At 40.8% G+C, this 20,870-nt stretch overlaps 1 protein-coding gene across 5 annotated transcripts in view; it reads right to left on the reverse strand.

Moving 5' to 3' along the window:
• ABCC5 (ATP binding cassette subfamily C member 5) overlaps positions 1 to 20,870 on the reverse strand; it is an 83,777-nt gene that overhangs the window by 38,365 nt on the left and 24,542 nt on the right. For 4 of the 5 annotated variants that reach the window (XM_063087261.1, XM_063087254.1, XM_063087279.1 and 1 more), the window contains exons 3-11: positions 15,810 to 15,967; positions 15,469 to 15,624; positions 14,663 to 14,810; positions 9,612 to 9,845; positions 9,299 to 9,472; positions 8,543 to 8,690; positions 5,966 to 6,114; positions 5,450 to 5,557; positions 1,099 to 1,455 (exon numbers count right to left, since the gene is read on the reverse strand). In XM_063087261.1, the coding sequence (XP_062943331.1) occupies positions 1,099 to 1,455; positions 5,450 to 5,557; positions 5,966 to 6,114; positions 8,543 to 8,690; positions 9,299 to 9,472; positions 9,612 to 9,845; positions 14,663 to 14,810; positions 15,469 to 15,624; positions 15,810 to 15,967 (1,632 nt within the window). Of the gene's footprint in view, positions 1 to 1,098; positions 1,456 to 5,449; positions 5,558 to 5,965; positions 6,115 to 8,542; positions 8,691 to 9,298; positions 9,473 to 9,611; positions 9,846 to 10,600; positions 11,799 to 12,163; positions 12,239 to 14,662; positions 14,811 to 15,468; positions 15,625 to 15,809; positions 15,968 to 20,870 lie in introns of those variants that run through there. The other variant, XM_063087287.1, reaches the window with a different exon arrangement.

Genomic DNA, 20,870 nt, shown 5'->3' on the forward strand with positions numbered 1-20,870 from the left:
CTCCAATAAGACGCACACTCCAGGGGATCCAAACCCTTGACCTCGGTGTTATAACACCACACTCTAACCAACGGAGATAACTGCTAGCCCCCTCCTTTGCACTTCTGTTCCTTCTGCCTGGGATGCTCTTCTTGCCCCAGATATCCACATGGCTCACTCCCTCACTGCCTTCAGGTCTTTGTTTAGATCTTACTTTTTACGTGAGGCCTTCCCTCAGAAAACATAAATTGCAGCCACAACTGCTCCCTGCCCCAGCACTCTCTATTCCCATTTTTCATAGCCTTTATCACCATCTGATGTGCAATATATTTTCTTGTTTACTGTCTGTCTTTGCCTAGAATGTAAGCTCTAGGAGGGCAGGGATTTTTGTCTGTTCAGGTTTTTGCTGCTATAACTCTTGACAGGCCTTACAACAGTGCCTGTCATAGAGTCGGCACTCAAAAAATGGCTGTTGGATGAATGTATATACATACATTTGGGGCCTTCTGGATGATACAGCCCTCTAAACTTGGTGCTGGCACCAGTCATATTCTGTATTTTAAAAGCTTTGAAGCTGGAGTCTCTGTTCCAGCCACTCTCTATAGGAGGGCTTTAGAGACTCTAGTCCTGTGCTATCTGGGCTGTGACATCATATTACATAATGAGCCTTTGCTTATATTAAAACAATTACAATATAATCGTTGATAAAATCAGCACTGAGAATACCTATTATGTGCCAGGTTATGTGCAATGCCCAGCCTAGTGCTAACGAGGAGCCCACATTCAGTTATAACAATCAGAAATAATTACTGCAGCTCACATATAACAACAACAACAAGAAAGCTATTCAGGGCAAAATCCTGGAAAATCCACTTGAATGCTTCATTTCCTTGCTTATGAGCATCGCATGACATCAGTTGTTATTAATTTCTGTTGTTAAATGCTTAAGTAATCCTTTCAGAGTTAGAGCTGGCCCAATTTGCTTTTTAGTTCAAAATAACTCATAGCCACAAAGTACTTTGCTAAAAGAAATGGCAACTGCCTATTCTTGCCAGATAAGAACAGGGGCAGCGTGGCAGATGGGGTGTGGGAAGGGAGGGGTGAAAGAAGATGGGTTACCTCCTCGATTTCCAAGTCGATGTTGTACAGTGTCCTCTGCAAGCGGAGGTTCCCCAGGTGGATGTGCTTGCCTTCCTCCTCCTCGGGACTGGGCCGCTCGTCACTGTCCAGGAGGAGGTGGCCTTTCTGCTCTGCCAGCACCGCCTGGTGCTCAGTGTGCTGCAGCTGCCTCGCCTTCTCTTTCTTGCCCCTGGCAGCTCTCTTGTCTTTTTTCATTTTGGGGGTCAGCTTGGGCGAGTTCTGGATACTGGAGTGGGAGGAGTCCCACGCCAAGGTGGCATTTTTCATCTCTATCTTGATGTGAGGACTGGCTGGTTTGTTCTTTATCATGTGAACCTCTTCCATTAGAAACAAACTCTGATAGGAGTTGTGAGAGAGGTGCAAAGATGAGACACTGGATCAAGACCAGGGAGACAAGCCTAGGGCGTACACTCACGTAGCAAAACACATCAGGCTATACAGTGGAAGGAAGCTGAAGGGCAAAAGGTAGCTCATTAGTGTGGCCCAGCCTCAGGCTCATCAAGGAGTCATAGGAGTGTGGGGACAACCTCAGGAGGTGTTGGGGCCCTGTCCACTGACCCAACACTCTACACTACAAATTATACGCTCAACTAACCTTTCCTTTTCTCACAGCCTAACGTGGACCTCCCCTCATTTAACTAACTGGTACGCAGCCCTAGGTGTCACTCATGAGTTGCTGAGTAGCAGGTAGTAAAAAGCAGGTAGGAAAACCAAAGGGCATGCTAACCTCCTACAGACCCTTACCTCTCTGTTTTCTTTTCAGAGCACTCCCAAAGCCTGTCTGCTTCCCTCACCCACAACACAGCACATATCTTGCAGGGAGAGGCCGAGTTGAGATTGTTACCCGGCTTAGGTTGCTAGAGTTTGAATAGAGTATCTAAGGTTTTATCTACCATAGAGTATATCTTCTTGCCAAGAAATTCTCATGTCTTCAAAGTCTTGCCTTGGAACTTGTGAGAATTCAAACAACAAATGAACGGACTTGAGTGGAAGTGAAGGGTATCTCCCTGAGAAACATCCCTTGGGAAGAGAACAAGACTCTTTCCTCCTACTCATCCCAGAGTCTCATTGAGTTATGTTAAGGGAAGAAGAATAGAACACTTGCAGAGGGAAATGTTTCTGAAATTAGATCTGAAACACTGACCATAATAAATCCCAGCCCAGGACTCTCCCATAAGCCTTTGAACCCACTTCTGACAACCGTCTTAAACCAGTGATCTTCTCCACCTAGTTCGATTCCCACTGTGGTGAAGAAAAACTCTTCATAAAAAATTTTAAAATGACATTAGAAAATCTTTAGAGAAAAGATGACTTTTAGGGTCAGGACTGTTTGCTTAGTTACTAAGAACCCCAAATATCTTAAAGTTTGAGGGTGCTATTAAACGTAAAATATATAGTCCTTTTCCCCAAAAAACAAACCCTCGTTCCTGGATTCTAAACCTCCAAGCTTATTCTCTTCCTCACTTAAGTCACCACATCTCCTATTCATTCCTAATCCCCAAACTTCCCAGAAGTGTCATGTTTCAAAGTTTCCTAGATAATCTTCACTCTTGATCAATCTCAGAACTCACAGCATTTTTATTCCCTAAAGAGTTATAAAAGGATGAAAATCTTTTGGGCCTTAATGAACTACTAAGAAGTATGCTGGTGCTGACTGGTGCACACAGCTCTCCTCACGTTTCCTTCTCCCTGCAGCCCTGCCCTCCTCCCTGGAGGATTTCAGCTTCACATCACTCTGCCCTAACACGCTGAGGCAGACAAGGGGTTCACAACACTTGAATTTATATCTACTTGGATTTGCACCTTCCAGGAAAACAGAATCTTAGAGGTACACAAACCATTAACCTCACCTTTACCATGTGACACTGACCATCAAAACATTACTCTCATTCACTAGAAGAATCAAATCAGAATCAATTTGTTGAGCAGAAGAGGGTACTACTCACAGGGTTGCCAGATAAAAATACATGACATCCAGTTAAATTTAGATTCCACATACACAATGAATAATTTTTCAGTATAAGTATGTCCCATGCAATATGTAGCTAGGCGTCCTGTGATTTTTATTTGCTAAAGATGGCCACCCTACTTTGATGATAACATGACCAGAAAGGCCACAAAGTGGCTTCTCACTGTCTTTCTACAGGTTATCACCCTCCTAGAAATTTTATATCTTTTTCTATCCTTTATCCATACTACCTGACAAGAAACAACAAGTTCTTCTGAAAGAAGCACTTCCAGGCTAGGTAAAATAGAGAAAAGACTACACTTGCACATTTATCAGATCCCAAACCCCAACTTAAAAAGAGAAAGGAGATGGTGCAAAATAGGAAGGCACAGGGTCAAAGTAGGGTTTTACACAGCTTCAATGAATTTCAAGGTCTGTAAATAAATCAAAGAGGCAAGTGCCATCCATTTTTATCCTCTTGTCCCTTGCCTAGAAAATAACGGGAGAGCAGAAGCTTTTTGGGGAGATATAATCTCAGGAACAGTTTTCTTGCTGTTGCTGTTTTCAAAAAGCTTCCTTAGATGACCCTTCTGGATTAAGGCAAATTTCCTTTAATGTCCTCAGAAGGATTTATAATAAATAGTCGCAAGACACCTAAAAACAGCCCCCCCCCGAACCCCAATGAAGTCAATATAATTCTAATTAATAAACACCTGAAGATAATAAGAAGAAAGAAACAGCTTAGAGTTGGGGAGGGATTAAGTCATAAATACTTGTTATCACAGGCCAACCATCTACTTAAAAAAAGATGAAGAAAAAAAGGCTGCCAAGAGGAATAAGGTAAAATGGGACTGAAGTCTCATGGGGCATATAATAGAGCTGAGGGTGATTTTGCTTCTATTATTAACTCTGATGCTTCCTTCAGAGTTAATAGAGGAAGGAACTACGATGTGAAAAGCTATGTGCTAATATAAGTCCTCACTAATGAGGGAAGAGAAGAGAGTCCTCAAAAAACAAGGGGAGAACTAACCTACACTATACACTCTTATTACACCCTCCAAAATGCTACCAAGCCCATTCACTAATAAGGATATAGAAACAAACAGCGGGGAGAGCTTATGGTCAAACATTTGCTTGCTTCTATGACTGAATATTGTGGGTTCAGCAAAATAAAGTTCCAATTACCATTAGACCATTTCTTTTCATGGGACTCTGGCTCTTGGCCTTCTAGCAGCCAGGCTGGGGTGGGGTAGGGGAGGGGATGGGGATGAGTTCTTGAGGACTAGCTTTCTTTCTTTTTTCTTTTTCTTTTTTTTTGCAGCTGGCCAGTACAGGGATTGAACCCTGGACCTTGGTATTATCAGCACCATGCTTTAACTGACTGGCTAACTGGTCAGAATAAAACTAGCTTTCTTGACCAAATAAAATTCACCTGGTTAACTATAAACAAGTAGAATATAAATAAATCCTGTGAAGCTATTCTCCACTCTTAAGAGGAAACCCAATTTATTTTCTCCTGAAACTCTAAGGTTATGATATTCATCCTTCAAACATCTGAGCTTCAAGCCATCATGTCACCAAAATCACTTTCACATTGCTCTCACTGGCCAAGAAAGATGAGCAGGAGCACAGGAGCTAATCTGTGCAAGTTGCACTGTGAAGGATCTCCAGCCCACACATGCTGCTTTTTTTTTTTTTTTTTTTAAATGTTTTAACCACTTTCAAATATCTATCTCCTTCCACCCTCCCAAATGTATCTCCATCTTATATCATGTATTTGTATTATTCTGAAGGCACAAAGAACACAGCCAAGGTATGATCAACTAACCACCTGCAAGAAAAAAAACTGATACTTACTTAACTGCACTCCCCACATGCTCTAGCTTTATGACTATTCTCATGTCACTGCATTCCCTGCATCATGAATGGCAACCACAGGACAGGAAGAAGAAAGTGTCAGAAAGGACTCAGCATATTGACCAATCAAAATGACAGTAGAAAGATGAAGGGGAGAAAAACCTGAAAGTCACTGGACAGCTCTGGTCATCTAGGTTTAAATCACTTAAAGGCCCAGGAAGTTACGACATAGCCATGTCAAGCACAGGTGGAAGGGGTTCGCTCTGAAGGGAACACAGAAATCCTGGGAGCCCAGAACCAGGCAGTCCACAAAAGGTAAAAATTCACATTAATTAAAAAAGGTAACTAGTCTCATCACTGAATTCAGTCTCCTCTACTGCCCCCACTTTTTAACCAACATGCCAAAAGGCTAAAGGCAAACCAAGGCCAAATGCAGCCAGCCTGTATGGCCCCTTGGAATGGAGGCAGTGGTCAGTTGTGTTGTGGATGGCTCCTGATGTGGGGGAAGGGAAAGCAGCCACTTACCTTAAATCTGTCAATGGCAACTGATGCTTCTGAGAGGGACTTTACTGAGAACGGTGTCACTTTCAAAGCAAAAGTCATGGAATTGAAAACAGTCACCACTGTGAAAGCCTGAAAATAGGAGTAGAGAAGAAACTGAGCCTGACCAGGCTATGCAACTAAAATAATATCATCAATTTCCTTTCAGGTGTTAGGAATGCTGCAACTTCACTGTCAGATACACTTTTTTTTAAAGGTAGGGTTTTTATAAGACCTTCAATTAAAATTTTCAATAAATCTGAACTGCAGGATGAAATGTATTTTCAGAATTAAACCAAACTTAGGTTGACTAAAAACAACCCGTATACTATTTGTGCATAAGGGCTGGCTCCCAACTCTTCCACTTCTTGGCTTAATCACATGAATGAAAAAATACCTCCTAATTTTTGGTGAAACCTCAAAATCAAATAAACAACAGGAACAGAGCATCTACATATATGGTGCTTGTAAAACATTTCTCAGCCCTGAGGGCTCCCTGACCTGTGCTGCTGTCAGATCGAAGCCCAGGGTCATGTGAACAGAGAACGTCACCACGCTGGCAATCACCACCACAATAGGAGCCACACCAACAGTGATGCTCTGAAAGTACCCAGCTTTTTCCAATATCCGACGCTCTTCCTCTCGGATTTCTATGAATAAAAAGCAAGCCAATTTCAAAGCAAGTCAAAAGGAATCTTGGGATATTGTTCCTTCACCACCAAATAAGACTGTAGTTCGTCAGCCACACATACTTTTAAAACGACCCTTTAACACACAGATTCAAACGCTAAGTCACTATGACTATCATTTCTACCACTAAAGTTGGCACAGAAGCCTGAGGTTTGAAATGTATCAAGTCACAGATGGGTGAAATACAATTTCTATAGGCAGAATGACTTTTCTTAAATATTTATAAAACAGAGCAACCATAGAGTACTAAAGACCATAGAGTAGGAAGTAGGACAACAAAATGGGAAAGTATTTTTAAACATAAAAGTAATTCTTCTGAGAGGCTACACACTGACCTTAAAGGTATTACTACTGCGCAAGGCATCAGGAACTATCTTCAAAGCTGGTTTGTAAGTAATATAAAAACATTGAACTCTAGGGCCGGCCCGTGGCTCACTTGGGAGAGTGTGGTGCTGATAACACCAAGGCCATGGGTTCGGATCCCTATACAGGGATGGCCGATTGGCTCACTTGGGAGAGCGTGGTGCTGACAACACCAAGTCAAGGGTTAAGATCCCCTTACCAGTCATCTTTTAAAAACAAAACAAAACAAAACACTGAACTCACTGCTTTAACATTTATCATATACCTTGGCCATGTCTATAATGAGCAAGAATGCTCTTTTCAAATTAACACACACAGGTAAAGATACTAAAGTCAAAGGCTGAAGGATGAGCATGAACCTCAGAAAGAAGACCATAAAACTATAGAATCTGAGAGCCAGAAAGTACCAACAGCAGTCATCCTGCCATCAATGTGTTTGGCAAATGTCCATTTAGAATCCATTTGTTCCACTCTAGTGGAAAGAAACTGACTTTAACAAAGCAGCCTAATCCACTGCTGGACACCTCTGAGTGGTCACCTCCTCTGGATGTTTCTTAGCTTAACTGTCCTCATAAATAAAAAGTACAGAGTCCCAAACTGGACATAATGTTCCTGAATGTTTAATCAGTGAAACTAAAACAGCTGCCTTGACTTGAACACTGTAGGTATTTCTCTTCCACCTAAAATTGCATTAACTGTTTAACAGCACTGTACTCAGTCAGCTCACTATGAAGTTATGGTCCATTAACAGCCCACATCTTTTTTATCTAAATTAAAGTTAATGTACCTATATATTCCTTTTGCCTTTAAATATATCCTTCTTAAATTTCACTTGTTTTAAGGCCCAACTTTCATTGAGATCTTTTTAAAGCCCAGTCTGTGCTAATTATTCATACCAGCTTTGTGGCATTTAAACATTAGACATGTTTATGCTGGTATTTAATTTACAGATCAGGATGGGGCCAGGCAATGAGAACCTTGGACGGAACATAAATTATTTAAAAAAACAAACAAGCCCCTAGTGAGCGGCCAAGCTAGGACGTGAGTCCAGTCGTCCTGACTCCCAGCTCACCCCTCAGGGTAACACAACTACCTCTTGTACATTTGCAATCACAGAGCAGAAGTTACAACATTGAACCTCTCAGCAGTCATTTGACATTGTCTTCTGTGATATCCTCATGGCCAGGCTGAAAAATCACAAGTAGGATAAGAGTATACCTAGGGGCTTTGAAACTGAATTATTCCCAACCAGTTGTATTATCTTGAGAAAAATCACAATTTTTGCAGTTTCTATTTCTTCATCTGTGGCATGAAGTAATGGGTTCAAATCCCTAAGACGCCCTTTGAACATAGAGATTCTATGATATTATGATCCTATGACATTAAAAGCCCTATTCTCTAATGTGCTCAGGAAACAAAAATGTGTGAATGGGCCGCAACTAGGCTAGCAGCTGTCACCACCCTGGGGCCCAGCAATGGTCCTGAGGTATGGAGCTGGGGGAAGCCAAACCCAGCTACAACCAGGTAAGGAGAACACCAAAAGCACCATTTCCATGCAGGTAGCCCACCACAGCCATCGCAATTGCCATGGCTGCCACAAAAGTAGCTAGTCTCTTTCACAGCAGTCACAGCCACCAGGCAGATGGCACACCAGACTCTCAACTGCATTGACACCAGCAGAGATAAAAAAAAAAAAAAAAATAGAAGAGGTCCTCTCTCTCCACAAAGCACATTCCAGAATAATAGATGAAGCATCTGCTTTATAATAATTGGGGAGGATTCTGACCTATGTCAGTATTGGACAGATCATCTAGACAACAAATCAACAGAGGAACAGTTAATCTATCAGATGGAGAGAACAAATCTATGGTTATGGGGCGGGGGAAGGGGAGAGATTGGATAAGGGGCATAAAGAATAAGTATGATTTGTGATAATGAATATGCTAATTTAAAAAAATGTGAATGATTAGACCCAAAGAATCCATAGTCTTCTACCACATGTATATATGAACTCTTTAAACTCACTTTGAACACTTTGAGAAAATGCTTTGACCCAGGCATACATTTTAATAAATTTAATGTAGGTGAGAACTTCATTCATCTTCTGGACACGGTCATCTGTGGCGGACACACATTTTCTCCTGAAATATGCAGTGAGCCGTGATGCAAACATCTGAAAGGGAAAGTGATGTCATGCCCAATCAGAGCTCACTCAAACTTGAGAACTGCCTAATCTGCTTAAGGTTATTCTAAACAAAATGAGCATATAATCCTGTTTTCTGGGACAGGCCAGATTTCGTGTAGTTGTACTGTTTTTAAATGAAAGTGATCTATCAAATTGTAATCAAATATTTCTTAATTCTTATCTCTTTGTAAGGGAGTGAAAACAAATATTTGTTCTCATAGTGATCACTGATAACTGATGCCACCAAAGGGGAAGCAGGAGAGCCATATCAGTTAGCATCACCTCCAGATGGAGTAACTCAAACACTCCTGGGCTACCCAGGGGCAGGATTTGCCTGCTGGCATTCTTCTTCACTCAGACTCTCTCTTTTTTGACATCATTAGGAGGCTCTGCCTTTATGCAAGTGACATCTTACTTCCTCTCAAGTCAAAATTCTGCCCATATGAACTGAGCACTGTCTATCTCCAGGCAGGTACCTGCTTTGAGGGAATTTCCATTTAGATATGTGATACCTTGATGATGCCTACTATGAACCAGTGGAAGTAACTCATCTCCTAAGGAGAAGCTGCCAAGATACAGCGAGGAGGCTTACTCACCATTGCTGGATAAAAGAGAATAAAAACAGCTGATCCCAGGAAGCCTGTTGGTCCCAGAATGATTACATTATAAACCATGCCTAAGATGGCAACAACAGGTCCTCCAGCCAATAAGCTACCAACGGCAGCTGCCTCAAACATCCTTTGCCCGTCGTTGGAGCAAATGTTGATGAGCTACAAGATACAAAAAGTAGTGAGGGGACCCTGCAAGGATCCAGGTCACTTCTCTCAGAAGGAAGATAAAGGACAAAGCAGGGCCCCAGAGGAAAGAAGCAGCCCAAGCTGGGGACTGAAGCAAACACCTCGCACTCACCTCACCCAAGGACTTCTCTTTAATGTTCTTTAACTTTAGGATCTTCTTGAATGCCATGGTTAGAATGGCCCCCCGCAAGCGGACACCAGTTCGGTAATTCAATGCCCATGTCAGTGCCAGCGACCAAGACCGCACAATTTCCGTCAAGAGGAGGCCCAGGACTAACAGCAAGCTGTACCGCAGGTTAGACTCTGTTGCCTGGGTGTACTCCAAGAGGTGTTTCACCACGAAGGCCTACAGGGAGAAACATACACCACTGTCAGCACCTCCACAGCACCAAACACAATGCCACAGCTTTATGTTAAGTTAGAAAGAGCCGGCAGCTCCACTGCACGGTGATCAACGTGCAGACAAAGAAAAAGCCTTCCTGGAGGACCAAATATTTCTAACGACCTGTCTGCAGTAATTTACTCAGGGCACTTTGCAGCAGGTAGGTCTAATTTAAACTTTCTTCCTTAAGGACACCATCAAAACCATTACTCTTTCTAATGTAACATAAACCTGTCCATGAGCTGAAATTAATTCTAAACACATGGTCATTCAAAAGTATATATTTGACTTTATTCCAGTATCTCCACACACAGATACGTTTCTTTAAATGAAAATAAGACCTTTTTTTGGATCGTTTCAAACGTGCTTATTTGATAAAAAGGAACAGTGTACCTACAGTTGTACTGGGGAAGAGTGAGAAGTGCATTTGCAAAACATTCCTGAAAATAAACATCGGCAGTTTAATAGTACAGAAGAGAGCAAACAAAGCAGACTATCAAAAATCCAGAGACCCTCCCCTGGGCCCTCCCCACTCCCCATTCCCTCCCCAAAACAAAAACATGTTACCTCAGGTAGCATATGTCTAACACCACCTGCAGAGAGGGAAGGCAGCCAGCCCCCAAGAACCACCGAGTGCCACCTCCAGCTCTGAGGTCCTGCAACGCCGGAGCACACACTCACACAAGGCACATTCAGCAACAGTATTAAATACCAGGAAGTGGGAAGTAACGTATTTTTATTGAAAATGAAAAAAATATAAAAGACCATCTTCAAAGAGCATCTCACAAACACTGTACAACAGGAGGAGCATTGCAGTAACAAACAATGGGAACATACAGAGTCGAGTTATACAGGGCTAGCCATCAGACAGGTCATCTGGCCTCTGACTCTTGTTTTAACTACACACAGTGGAAATACAGAATAGAACCAACATCTGCTTCCAGAGTCCGAAGTAGTACAGCAGGCTGACAGCACTTAATTGGTTAGGGCTCCTGAAGTTGCAACGATTCTGCAATGGAGTAGATTCTCTAGGAATAAAAACCTTGCTGCTAAGGAAAGAGAATTAAAAAACAAAAGAAAACTAAAAACTCCCCCAAAGAAGTACTCTGCCTAAAACTGCTGGTGCTATTGGTACACTAAGCTGTGAGGAATTACCTCTGCTCAGAATAGAATATAAAATTCTAGGCCTCAAGGAAAAATTGGTGGCATCCTTCAGTCTTTTCAAGTTCTGTAGCTAAAATTGACCTTGACAAAAATCAAACAAAATAAAAACCACAACAAAACAAAGCCAAACAAATCCCCCACCCTAAAGGAAGAAAAAAATTAACCTGAAACCCATCTGCCAATCTACCCCAGTTCCTCATAGCAAAGGTTACTGCAGCTGGAAGCCAGTGCTGAATAACAGACAAAAATGGAGGCCAGACACAATTTTCCTGAGGTAGCAATGCTGAATTCCAGAACCCAGACTCTCCCTGGGTTAATTTGTTTCTCTCATATTTCCCTGAGAGTAAATTAATATCAGATGTCCACTAGGTCCTAGGAGATCCCCACCAATCAGATTTATTTGAGTCCCAGTAAACAACCCAATCAAATAGGAGATTTCAGATTTCAAGATCTACTGTATTCCCCCTCTCCCCTCCCTCAGACTTTTAGGTTTATATCCATTGTTTGGGTCACCACTGCATACAGCTGAGTTGTTGGTTTACTAGCAAGAAGATTGGCTTCTTTTCCAGTATGCACTCCAAATGTGGAACTGAGTCACAGGGTCAAAGCCCCCTTTTCCTCATGTGAAGCAACTCAGTAAGATGGCAGTACAGTGAAGCATTTTCTCACACACCACGGCACTGATGGAACAGTCTCCAAAGGAAGGCGTGAAAGGACAGCAGGTTGTCGTTTTGGATTCCGTCCTTCCCATACCTTTAGAGTGCCATTTTCCAGCACCCGGTAATAGCATCAGCACCTCCCAGAAGGGAGGAGCAGGAAAGGTAAAAGACATAATGAATGTTTATACTTTGCAAAACTTTCAAAGGGGGTGGGGGGAGAGGAAACAGCAAGTTATAAGAATTTCCAACACACAGCGTTTTTAAAAAGCAATGACATTTTAAACCATTTTGTACAGGATAAAGAAAAAAAAGGTTTTCAGGAAAAATCCAACCAAAATGTAGCTTTTAAAAAGTAACGAATTTATCATTTAAATCTAAATGAACTGGGAGAAAACTCGAGACTGTCAGCATAGCCGTCTGGCTGTGGAAAGCATTCCCAGTGAATAAACATTACCTTACCTGAACTCTTGGCGAGAGATTCTGCCCAGCTTGACTCTCTCATTCTGACCGCAGAATACAGCCATCCTGAAAATTCTAAAGAACAGCTTCTGTCACTGGTTCCACTACAGAGAGACTCCCCCCAAATCCAGATCCTGACAGCACCAAGCAAGCTGCAGCTGGAGAGAGGTTGGAAGGGTGGGAAACTTACCTCTCTAAAGGCTTTTCACTGTCATTTCCCCAAAAGGCCCTTGAGCAGAGTTAGCATTCACCAAGAGATAGCACTGCAGGAGGTAGCCTTCTCTTGCAGATCTACAGGGCGGATGCTAATTCTGTACACACAGATCATAGGTCAGGCCTGGTCTTTTAAAACTGTCTTAATCCAAGTAGTCCCCAAAGCAATTCTGTAAGTTTAGCAATTTGGCTACTTATCTTGGGTCAGGACCATACCCTTATAGATTCTGATACTCCGTTAGCATTGTCATGACCCCTGGGTGATCTGCACAAAGCACTGGTCCACTGGCATCACCAAAACCTTGGATCATCTTGATGCATGAATGTCCAGCATCAGCTGGCCAGCAGTTTAAAAACAAAAACAAAAACACAACAACTTGCTTGTGTTTCATTTGTTCTGTGTATGGCTACCAAGGTTCAGTGAGACCTAACGGGGGACAAGAAATAATGATGCCATATTTGGGGAGCCTGTATTTGGGGAGTCTGTTCTTATGTACATTTCTGTAAGAATAGAGTAAGCCAGTTTGAAAGTCATGCCAGATTAGAAAATGTGCAAAAATCTAAAATGCATGTTCCTCAAAATGATTTAAGTCCACCAACAGGAGGTTTGCTCACTGCTAGTAATAATCTCAAAAACCACCTTGGTTCTTCAATTTCCAGTTAAAAAGAAACGTATTAGAACTGGAGCTCCAAAAATGAAGTTTGCATTGTTTACACTTTTAAATCTTTTTATCAATAAAGGAGACTATGAATGGGTCTGTTGCTTTCTCAGTTGTTTTAGAACAGAATCCCATGAAGTAACACTGGGCTTAAGGTGCTCTTCCCCAAGAGGGCAGAGAATCGGAAAAGCATATTGCTGTTTTCCTGTTAAAGAAAGGCTCTCGGCTTTCCCTGGCATCTAGAAAACTTTACTAGAGATCAGTGTCCCAGTGTACTGCACCATAAATGAGAGATTCAGGAATATACAGATGCTCAAGGGAGTAACTATAAAGCCACCAAGCTGAACATGCATAGGTAACTTTTTTTCCAAATAAAAAATTAAAATCCCAACAATCCATGGAATTTTCTTTTAGAAGGGAAGCAATGAAGTTCTTGCATTGGCCAAATGGAATCAAGAAAGCCCATTATCACTATCAGGAAAGCCTGCATACCATACTACACAGATGAAAGAATTCTATGGAGGATCAGAGCAGCCACCAGCCCTGTAGTGAAACAATGACAGAAGCTCTTCTTGGGGGAAGCTGGCTCTATGAAAATGTTTGCCATTTTGGAACATAATATAACATAATATGTCAGTTACACAGTCCCTCTTACTTAAAAGTTATATAAAAGTATGTTAGTTGGTCAATTGATACAGAAACCCAATACCAGAAAAGTAGTGTGTTCTCTGCTTCAGAAAAGAGATCAAAACTTTTTTAAAAAGGCACCAAACATTAGAAAAAACAAAAATGAAATTGCAAATTAGTTTTACCTAATCACCATGCATCTTAGGCACATACTTACCAAAACCATGAACCTCCAGCTTACCCACACACGGAAAATTCACAGTATAAGCAGTACTACTGCTCCGATGCCTCAAGGCAAATATGTAGAGAATAGATTTAATCGAAGTCTCCAGTGTAAGGCAGCACAGAATTTGTAAGAAACAGGTGCCCACAAAGCATTGTGAATGTCAAAGTTTCTCTCATCTACTCTGCTTCAGTACAAACAAAAAAGCCACGGCTGCCACCCCAACACTTGCCACAGTTTACACTAGAAATCAAAACTTAAATTGGACTCCAGGTCAGACTCTAAACACCTTGATAGTCCTCTAGTTTCTTCAGAGCTCATTTGCCACAGAACCATCACATGTGTGATAAATCCATCTTCAGGCATTCAGCATGTCATCAGCACTGGCTCGCCAGCCCATGCCACACAACGCTGCTCTCACCCACTCACAGCACTGCTGAGACACATCCACCCAGAATAAGACTGTCATTTCACGTCAACACGCAACCCAGATGCACAGTCCTGTGCAGACCTGGAATCAGCCCAGTTCGCCCCCGCCCCAGGAAAGCACAGTTGCCAGTTCTATTTTTCCTCTGGCAACACTGTCTCTCATCTTTTCAGCTACTGGCAAACCACCACTCACTCCAAAACCCACTGACCCTTTCAACAGACCTGGAGGCATCGCTAAGGCTGCTAACTAGCCCAAAGGTGAGCGCAACCCCTGCAACAGAACGAGAGGGTTAGAGCTGGCCATGGCCGGGCCCCTGCAGACTGTCAGGAAGGATGGTCAGGACTTACTGGTCCACTGAAGCCAGCCAGCTGCGTGATCATCAGGCACACGATGGACAGGACGAGCCTGGTGCGGCAGAAGATCCACACAACCCTTCGCAGGGAGGCGGCGTCTGGCCCAACTTCATTCAGCTCTTCTTGCCACAGTCTCTCTAGTCTTAACAAGGGCACATGTCCTCTGTTACACACCTCCCCACATGAAGAAACACCCCCTAGTTCCCCTCCTGCCACCAGTTTTTGTCTCCAGGCTTTGTCACCACTCACACGAGTTTCTCCTTTAAAATTATGTACATAGTCTTCACCTTCTGGGAAAAAACAACCTTCCTGGGTAACTGCATATTTACCCTACACAGGGAGCCTCTCAGGATACAGAATACGATGAGAGCAAAAGTCTTTCCTTCCACCCAGAAAAATTATCCCTGAATAAAATTTGTTTGAGGATAAAAACTTCCTTTCTCAAGGGTCCCCAACCCTTTCTGAAGGCTCCTGTGGTAAAACGTAAAGTTGTAAACTAGATTTTAATCATGACAATCAGCTACCACAAAAATGTATTCTGTCACAAGGCAGCAACATAATCTCCCTGCAGACTCAGGAAGACAAGCAGGGCTGAGAGAGAGAGAGAAAGCCCATGGTTAAAACAGGATTAAAGATGAAGAGCAAAGAGAAAGTCACCCCCAGTCTACCCTCCCTCCACAGGATGGCTTAGCTCCTTAAAGGACACAGAGCTGTGGACTTCACACTGCTAGACCCACACTCCTAGCTCAGGCCCTATGCATCCAGTATGGAGGAGATGAAAATGGACCAGAGACGCCTACCTTCTGCAGTTCACATCGGAAGACTCGTGCTTGGACAAAGACCACACATCCTCCATTAACAGCTCCCCCTTCTTGTGGGCCACGTGGGCCAGAGGAGAAAGCCATGAGAAAGTCATACAGGAGAAGAGCCCAGCATTGTCCACTGGGTGCTGGTGTCTAGGAGAGAAAACCCAAATCACAAAACTGTCAACACACACTGAGAGGCCAGCCAATATTTAAAATGCACCGTTTAGACCTCCTAACTAAAAACAGCCCTCCCCAACTGGTTTAAGCTTAGCCCGAATTTTCAAAAATGCTTCTGATGCTTCACTGACGAGTCACTAACCAGCAGAGCCACTTACTTAGAAGTGGTCCGGATTGGCTTCAGAGCACTCAAGCCATGATGATACTTTCCTTTGGGATGTTCCTCATCCAGGATTCTGAGCTGAGAATGCATAGAGACATCCAGGGAAAGACCCTCAGCTCGGGCTGCTGTTTCCAAGGCATCTTGGCATTCCAACTGTTCCAACAGACAGGAGAAAGGCAAGAGCACAGTTAATAAACAGGTGAGAGGCAAATCTGACAGTTCAAATTGCAAACCAGCTTCATTGCAACTGAGAAATCCCAAGTGTCAGGAGGTTAAACACTGACTTTGTATGATATGAACCCACCAAGGAACATTAACCAGATATTTAAAATTTTTAAACTAAAAGACTTTGTTGTTGTTTTGATCACTTTTAGGTTCACAGCAAAACTGACAGAGAGTACAGACAGCTCCCATATACCTCCTCACCTCCCACATCCATATTTGTTACAATTCATGAGCCAATACTAATATGTTATTATTAACTAAAGTCTACTGGTTACATTAGGGTTCACTCTTTGTGTAGTACATTCTAAAATTTATATTTTTATTGGCAAATGTTTTATGTTCTGTTTCCCAATATGGACTGAGGAGTTAATTACTTCACTATTAACTGCAAATTCTATTGCCCATTTTCTAGGACAATTTCACAGTCAGTTCCACTTAAACAGCCCTGTCATGCAGAAAGAGCCAGGATGTACACACATGCCTCCTCTCTCTCTCTCATCAACAACAGGGAGAGCAGAACATGGGTTCTCTCCCTGGCTTCATAGCAGAAAAGCTCCAATACCCATATTCCTGCAGCATGCAGCAGAGGATCTCATGAGTTGAAATACAAAGTTACTTGTATTTACTACAAAGTTTATAAATGTTAATCATATTAACAAAAGTACATGTAATTCAGGATGTGACTATGGCAGAAGACGTGGCCAAGAATCCGGACAGATCTATCCCCATTTATGCTAAAAATAACTTAAAGTTTATGTCTTCCTGTTACACAAGCAGAAGCTTCGTTTTCCTCACTTTCCTTATTTTCCTTTTCTCTCTAAGCAGTGAAATTCACATTATCACAGATATTTCCAGCAATTACTGTTAAATACCAAGAAAGAAGAGATCCCCAAATCAAGAAAAAGTTAAGTGGCACAGTACCTAACACACCTTGCCTTACACTAAGCAGATTCTCTTTTTGTACACCACCTCTTTTCCATAAAGAACAGAGGCAACTCAAATATTAGCTGAACTGAAAGTGTAGAATTCATGCATAGGGGCATGTAAGCCTGGGCAGATCAAATACAATATCTTTAGTTCACAGCATAGTCATGTATCTTCAGATAAGAAAACTGCTTAGCATCAGTTATGGGAAGCACACTCTTTTCCTTTTGTGAAACGCAAGGTACACCAGGTTTCAAGAGAATAATAGCCAACATGACAAAAGAGTCAACACCAAGAAAAGAATTCACTCTTACATAAAGTCCTTATGAATAGGATGAACAATTAATTTAGTGGTTAAGAACCACAGCACTTAATAATGAACAAAGGGTTACTGAGATTCAAGTGCAAAGCAAAGATTTTTCTTACCTTTAAGCTGCATATAACCACAAGAAGAAAACTATTGGGTTGGGAAAGGAGAAAGATACTAAAAATGCAAGCATACCTACTACATGTGAGTAGAAACAGGGAATCTGTACAGAGTAAGTACAGAATGTTACAGGGACCAGCCCTATTTGGGTATCAAAGCTTTAGAAGACAAAAATTAAAAGAATACCACTTCAAGTACATCTTGGGTATCTGCCAAAATGGACTATAGGCTGAGCTGTAAAGCAAACCTCAACAAATTTCAAAAGACTGATGTCATACAGTGTATGTTCTCTGACCAGCTTAGAATTTAATTAGAACTAAGTAACAAAGATAACAAGAAAACCCAAAAGTTAAGAAATTATACAATATACTTCTAAATATTATAAATTTAAAAAGACATCAAATGGAAAGTACAAAATATTTGAGCTAAATGGTAAGAAACTGCAACACATCAAAATTTGTGGGGCCGAGCCCGTGGCGCACTCGGGAGAGTGCGGCGCTGGGAGCGCGGCGACGCTCCCGCCGCGGGTTCGGATCCTATATAGGAATGGCCGGTGCACTCACTGGCTGAGTACCAGTCACGAAAAAGACAAAAAAAAAAAAAAAAAAAATTTGTGGGGTGCAACTAAAGCATTGCACAGAGTGAAATTCTGGTTGCTTCAAAAGCATATTTTAGAAAAGAAAAAGTGAAAAATCAATGCTTTAAGCTAGGGGGTGACAAACACTTTCTGTATTTCTTATAATACTTATTATATTGAGAAAACTAATTTCCACAAAATGCTTACTGACAAAATTTAAAATATAATAATAATTAAGTATTTTTTTCTGTAATACAGGCCTACTAATGAGAAGAATGGACTTCTTTTATGGGGAAATAACATTTTGCTTAATTGGGATTTAAAATAGTTTTCCCCTTCATGAAAATCAATTGCAAATTTTCATCTATTACTGCTGATTTGTCATGAGATTTTACAATTCCATCTTTGAAAATGTCTTTTCACAGATAGGTACTGCCAAATACTGAAATCAATCCATAAGTAAAAAATCCATGATTTTAATTGAGCATATTCATCTCTTAGAAGGCATTACAAAATTCTATTAGATTTTTCTCTTGACATTTGCCTTTATCATATCTTTACATTGCAGATTAATCATGCTGGGTGGAAGCTACTAAATGGCAGTTACATGGATTTCTTTTATTGTAGGAGAATATATACAACATAAAATTTGCCGTTTTAACTATTCTTAAATGTACAATTCAGCAGCATTAATTACATTCACAATGTTGTACAACCATCACCACTATCTATTTCCAAAATAAATGACTCTTAAAATACAGACATTTCCTTTTTCCTTCACTGATTCTGAAAAACACTGTAGAAACTATAATTTGAGCTCAGAAAATATATCTACTGCAAATTTGTATGAGAATGGAGATCTCACTTCTTGTTTTCACTTCTGACAGCACAAGAAGTATATAAAACAGCTTGACATTATTTGATTCTAACATTAGTTGTCACTGAAATTACTTTGCCACCATATCATTTTACATTCCCACTAGCAATGTACGAATGATTCAGTTTCTCCATATCCTCACTAGCACTTAGTATTATCATTGCTTTTTATTTTAGCCATTTTATTAAGTGTAGTATGGTATTTCATTGTGGTCTTAATTTGCACCATCCTAATGGCTCATGATGTTTAACATTTGTGCTTATTTGCCACCCACCCATCCTTTTTGGTGAGGTGTCTGTTCAAGTCTTTAGCCCATTATGTAAGTAGATTGTTTACTTAGTCTTGAGTTTAGAGAGTTTTTTACATATTCTGGATTCAAGTCTTTTGTCAGATACATGACTTCCAAATACTTTCTCCCATTTTATGGCTTGTTTTTTCCTCTTAACAGGGCTATTCACAGAGCAAAAGTTCATGATTTTGATGAAATCTAACTTATCAATTTTTTTCTGTTATGGACTGTGCTTTTAGTGTCATATCTAAGAACTCTTCATCTAACCCTAGGTCATGAAGATTTTATCCTGTGTTTTCTTCTAAATGTTTCATAGTTTTATATTTAGATTTATAATTCATTTTAATTTTTGTAAAAAAAATGTAAGATTGAGGTAAGGATTCATTGTTTTTGCCTACAGCTTTCTGATTATTCCAACACAATTTGTTGAAAAGACTATCATTTCTCCATTAAATTGTTTTTGCACCTGTGTCAAAAATCAGTTGGCCATACTTGTGCAGTCTGTTTCTGGAGTCTATTCCACTGATCTATTTGTCTGTCCCTCCACTGATACCACAGACTTGATTATTGTAGCTATAAATTAAGTCTTAAAATAGGGTAGTGTGATACCTCCAAGTTTAGTCTTCCTTATCAAAATTGTGTTAGCTATTCTAGTTCTTTTGTCTTTTGAGGCAAACCAAATCCAAGAGATAGGAGAGTTACATGAACATCTTTTGATATAGGAACAAGAATATGCTAATTCCTACATGTATAGCATACTAATTTCATTTTCCTCATCTCTAAAATGCCTAGTGATAGTTTTTACCAAAACCTATTAATAGAAGAGTGAACGAGCATAATAATAATAATAATAATAATAATAATAATAATAATAATAATAAATCCTCTCAGTGAGTGGGTTTCATTCCTTTGTCTATATATAATGATGTCAGGTTCCACCACCTCCTGGGTAATAAGTTACTTCCTGTATTGGAAAATGCTGAATTCAAAGGCTCTTTAAAAAGACTCAAATGAGAGTTGGCAGGCAAGCCTTCATTCTTGCAGGTTTATCATGAGTACTGTAGTGGCATTATCAAATGCCTGTGACATGGCAGAGACCAACTGCTCTTATACTGCCTTTGATTTTAGAACAACAAACTAAATACAATTTTATCCTAACAAAGACAAATCCCCTATAAAAGTGGTTTAAACAGCACTAATCCTCAAAATTTTCATGTCATGATAAAACATGGAATAGGAATTCTCACAGTAAGAGTACGGAAAAGTCTATATTGTTGATCCAAGAGAAACAAAACTTGCCACTCTAAGCAACTCACTTTCCAAGTCATATCTGATTTCTGCTTTTCTTTACTAAACGTTTTCCCAAACTGTCAATTAGCATACCTTTACTCACTGCCTGCATCAGGAAGATGAAATATCTGATGGAGATACAAGGATCTGACAAAGAATGCTGTCTTTCGAAGAAAACACAGTGCCGCTCCCCATCTGTACCCAGCTCCTTTTGAGGTAGGTCTCTCAAAACAATAAGCAAGAGATATTTAGCTGTTGGCAAGAACTCCTGAATGTTAATATTTAAACAACACAACAGCAAGAGAAAAGAATTCTCTTACTTGGACAAAACTATTTCTGTTATGGACTTAAAGTATTAATATCTCTATAGACAGAATTTTCCCATAGTTGGAAGCTATAGTGAAGTACAGTGATTTTGAACATGGATTTCAGAATACAGACACAGGC

This window comes from Cynocephalus volans, chromosome 1 (genome assembly GCF_027409185.1).
Source record: "Cynocephalus volans isolate mCynVol1 chromosome 1, mCynVol1.pri, whole genome shotgun sequence".
NCBI lineage: Eukaryota > Metazoa > Chordata > Mammalia > Dermoptera > Cynocephalidae > Cynocephalus > Cynocephalus volans.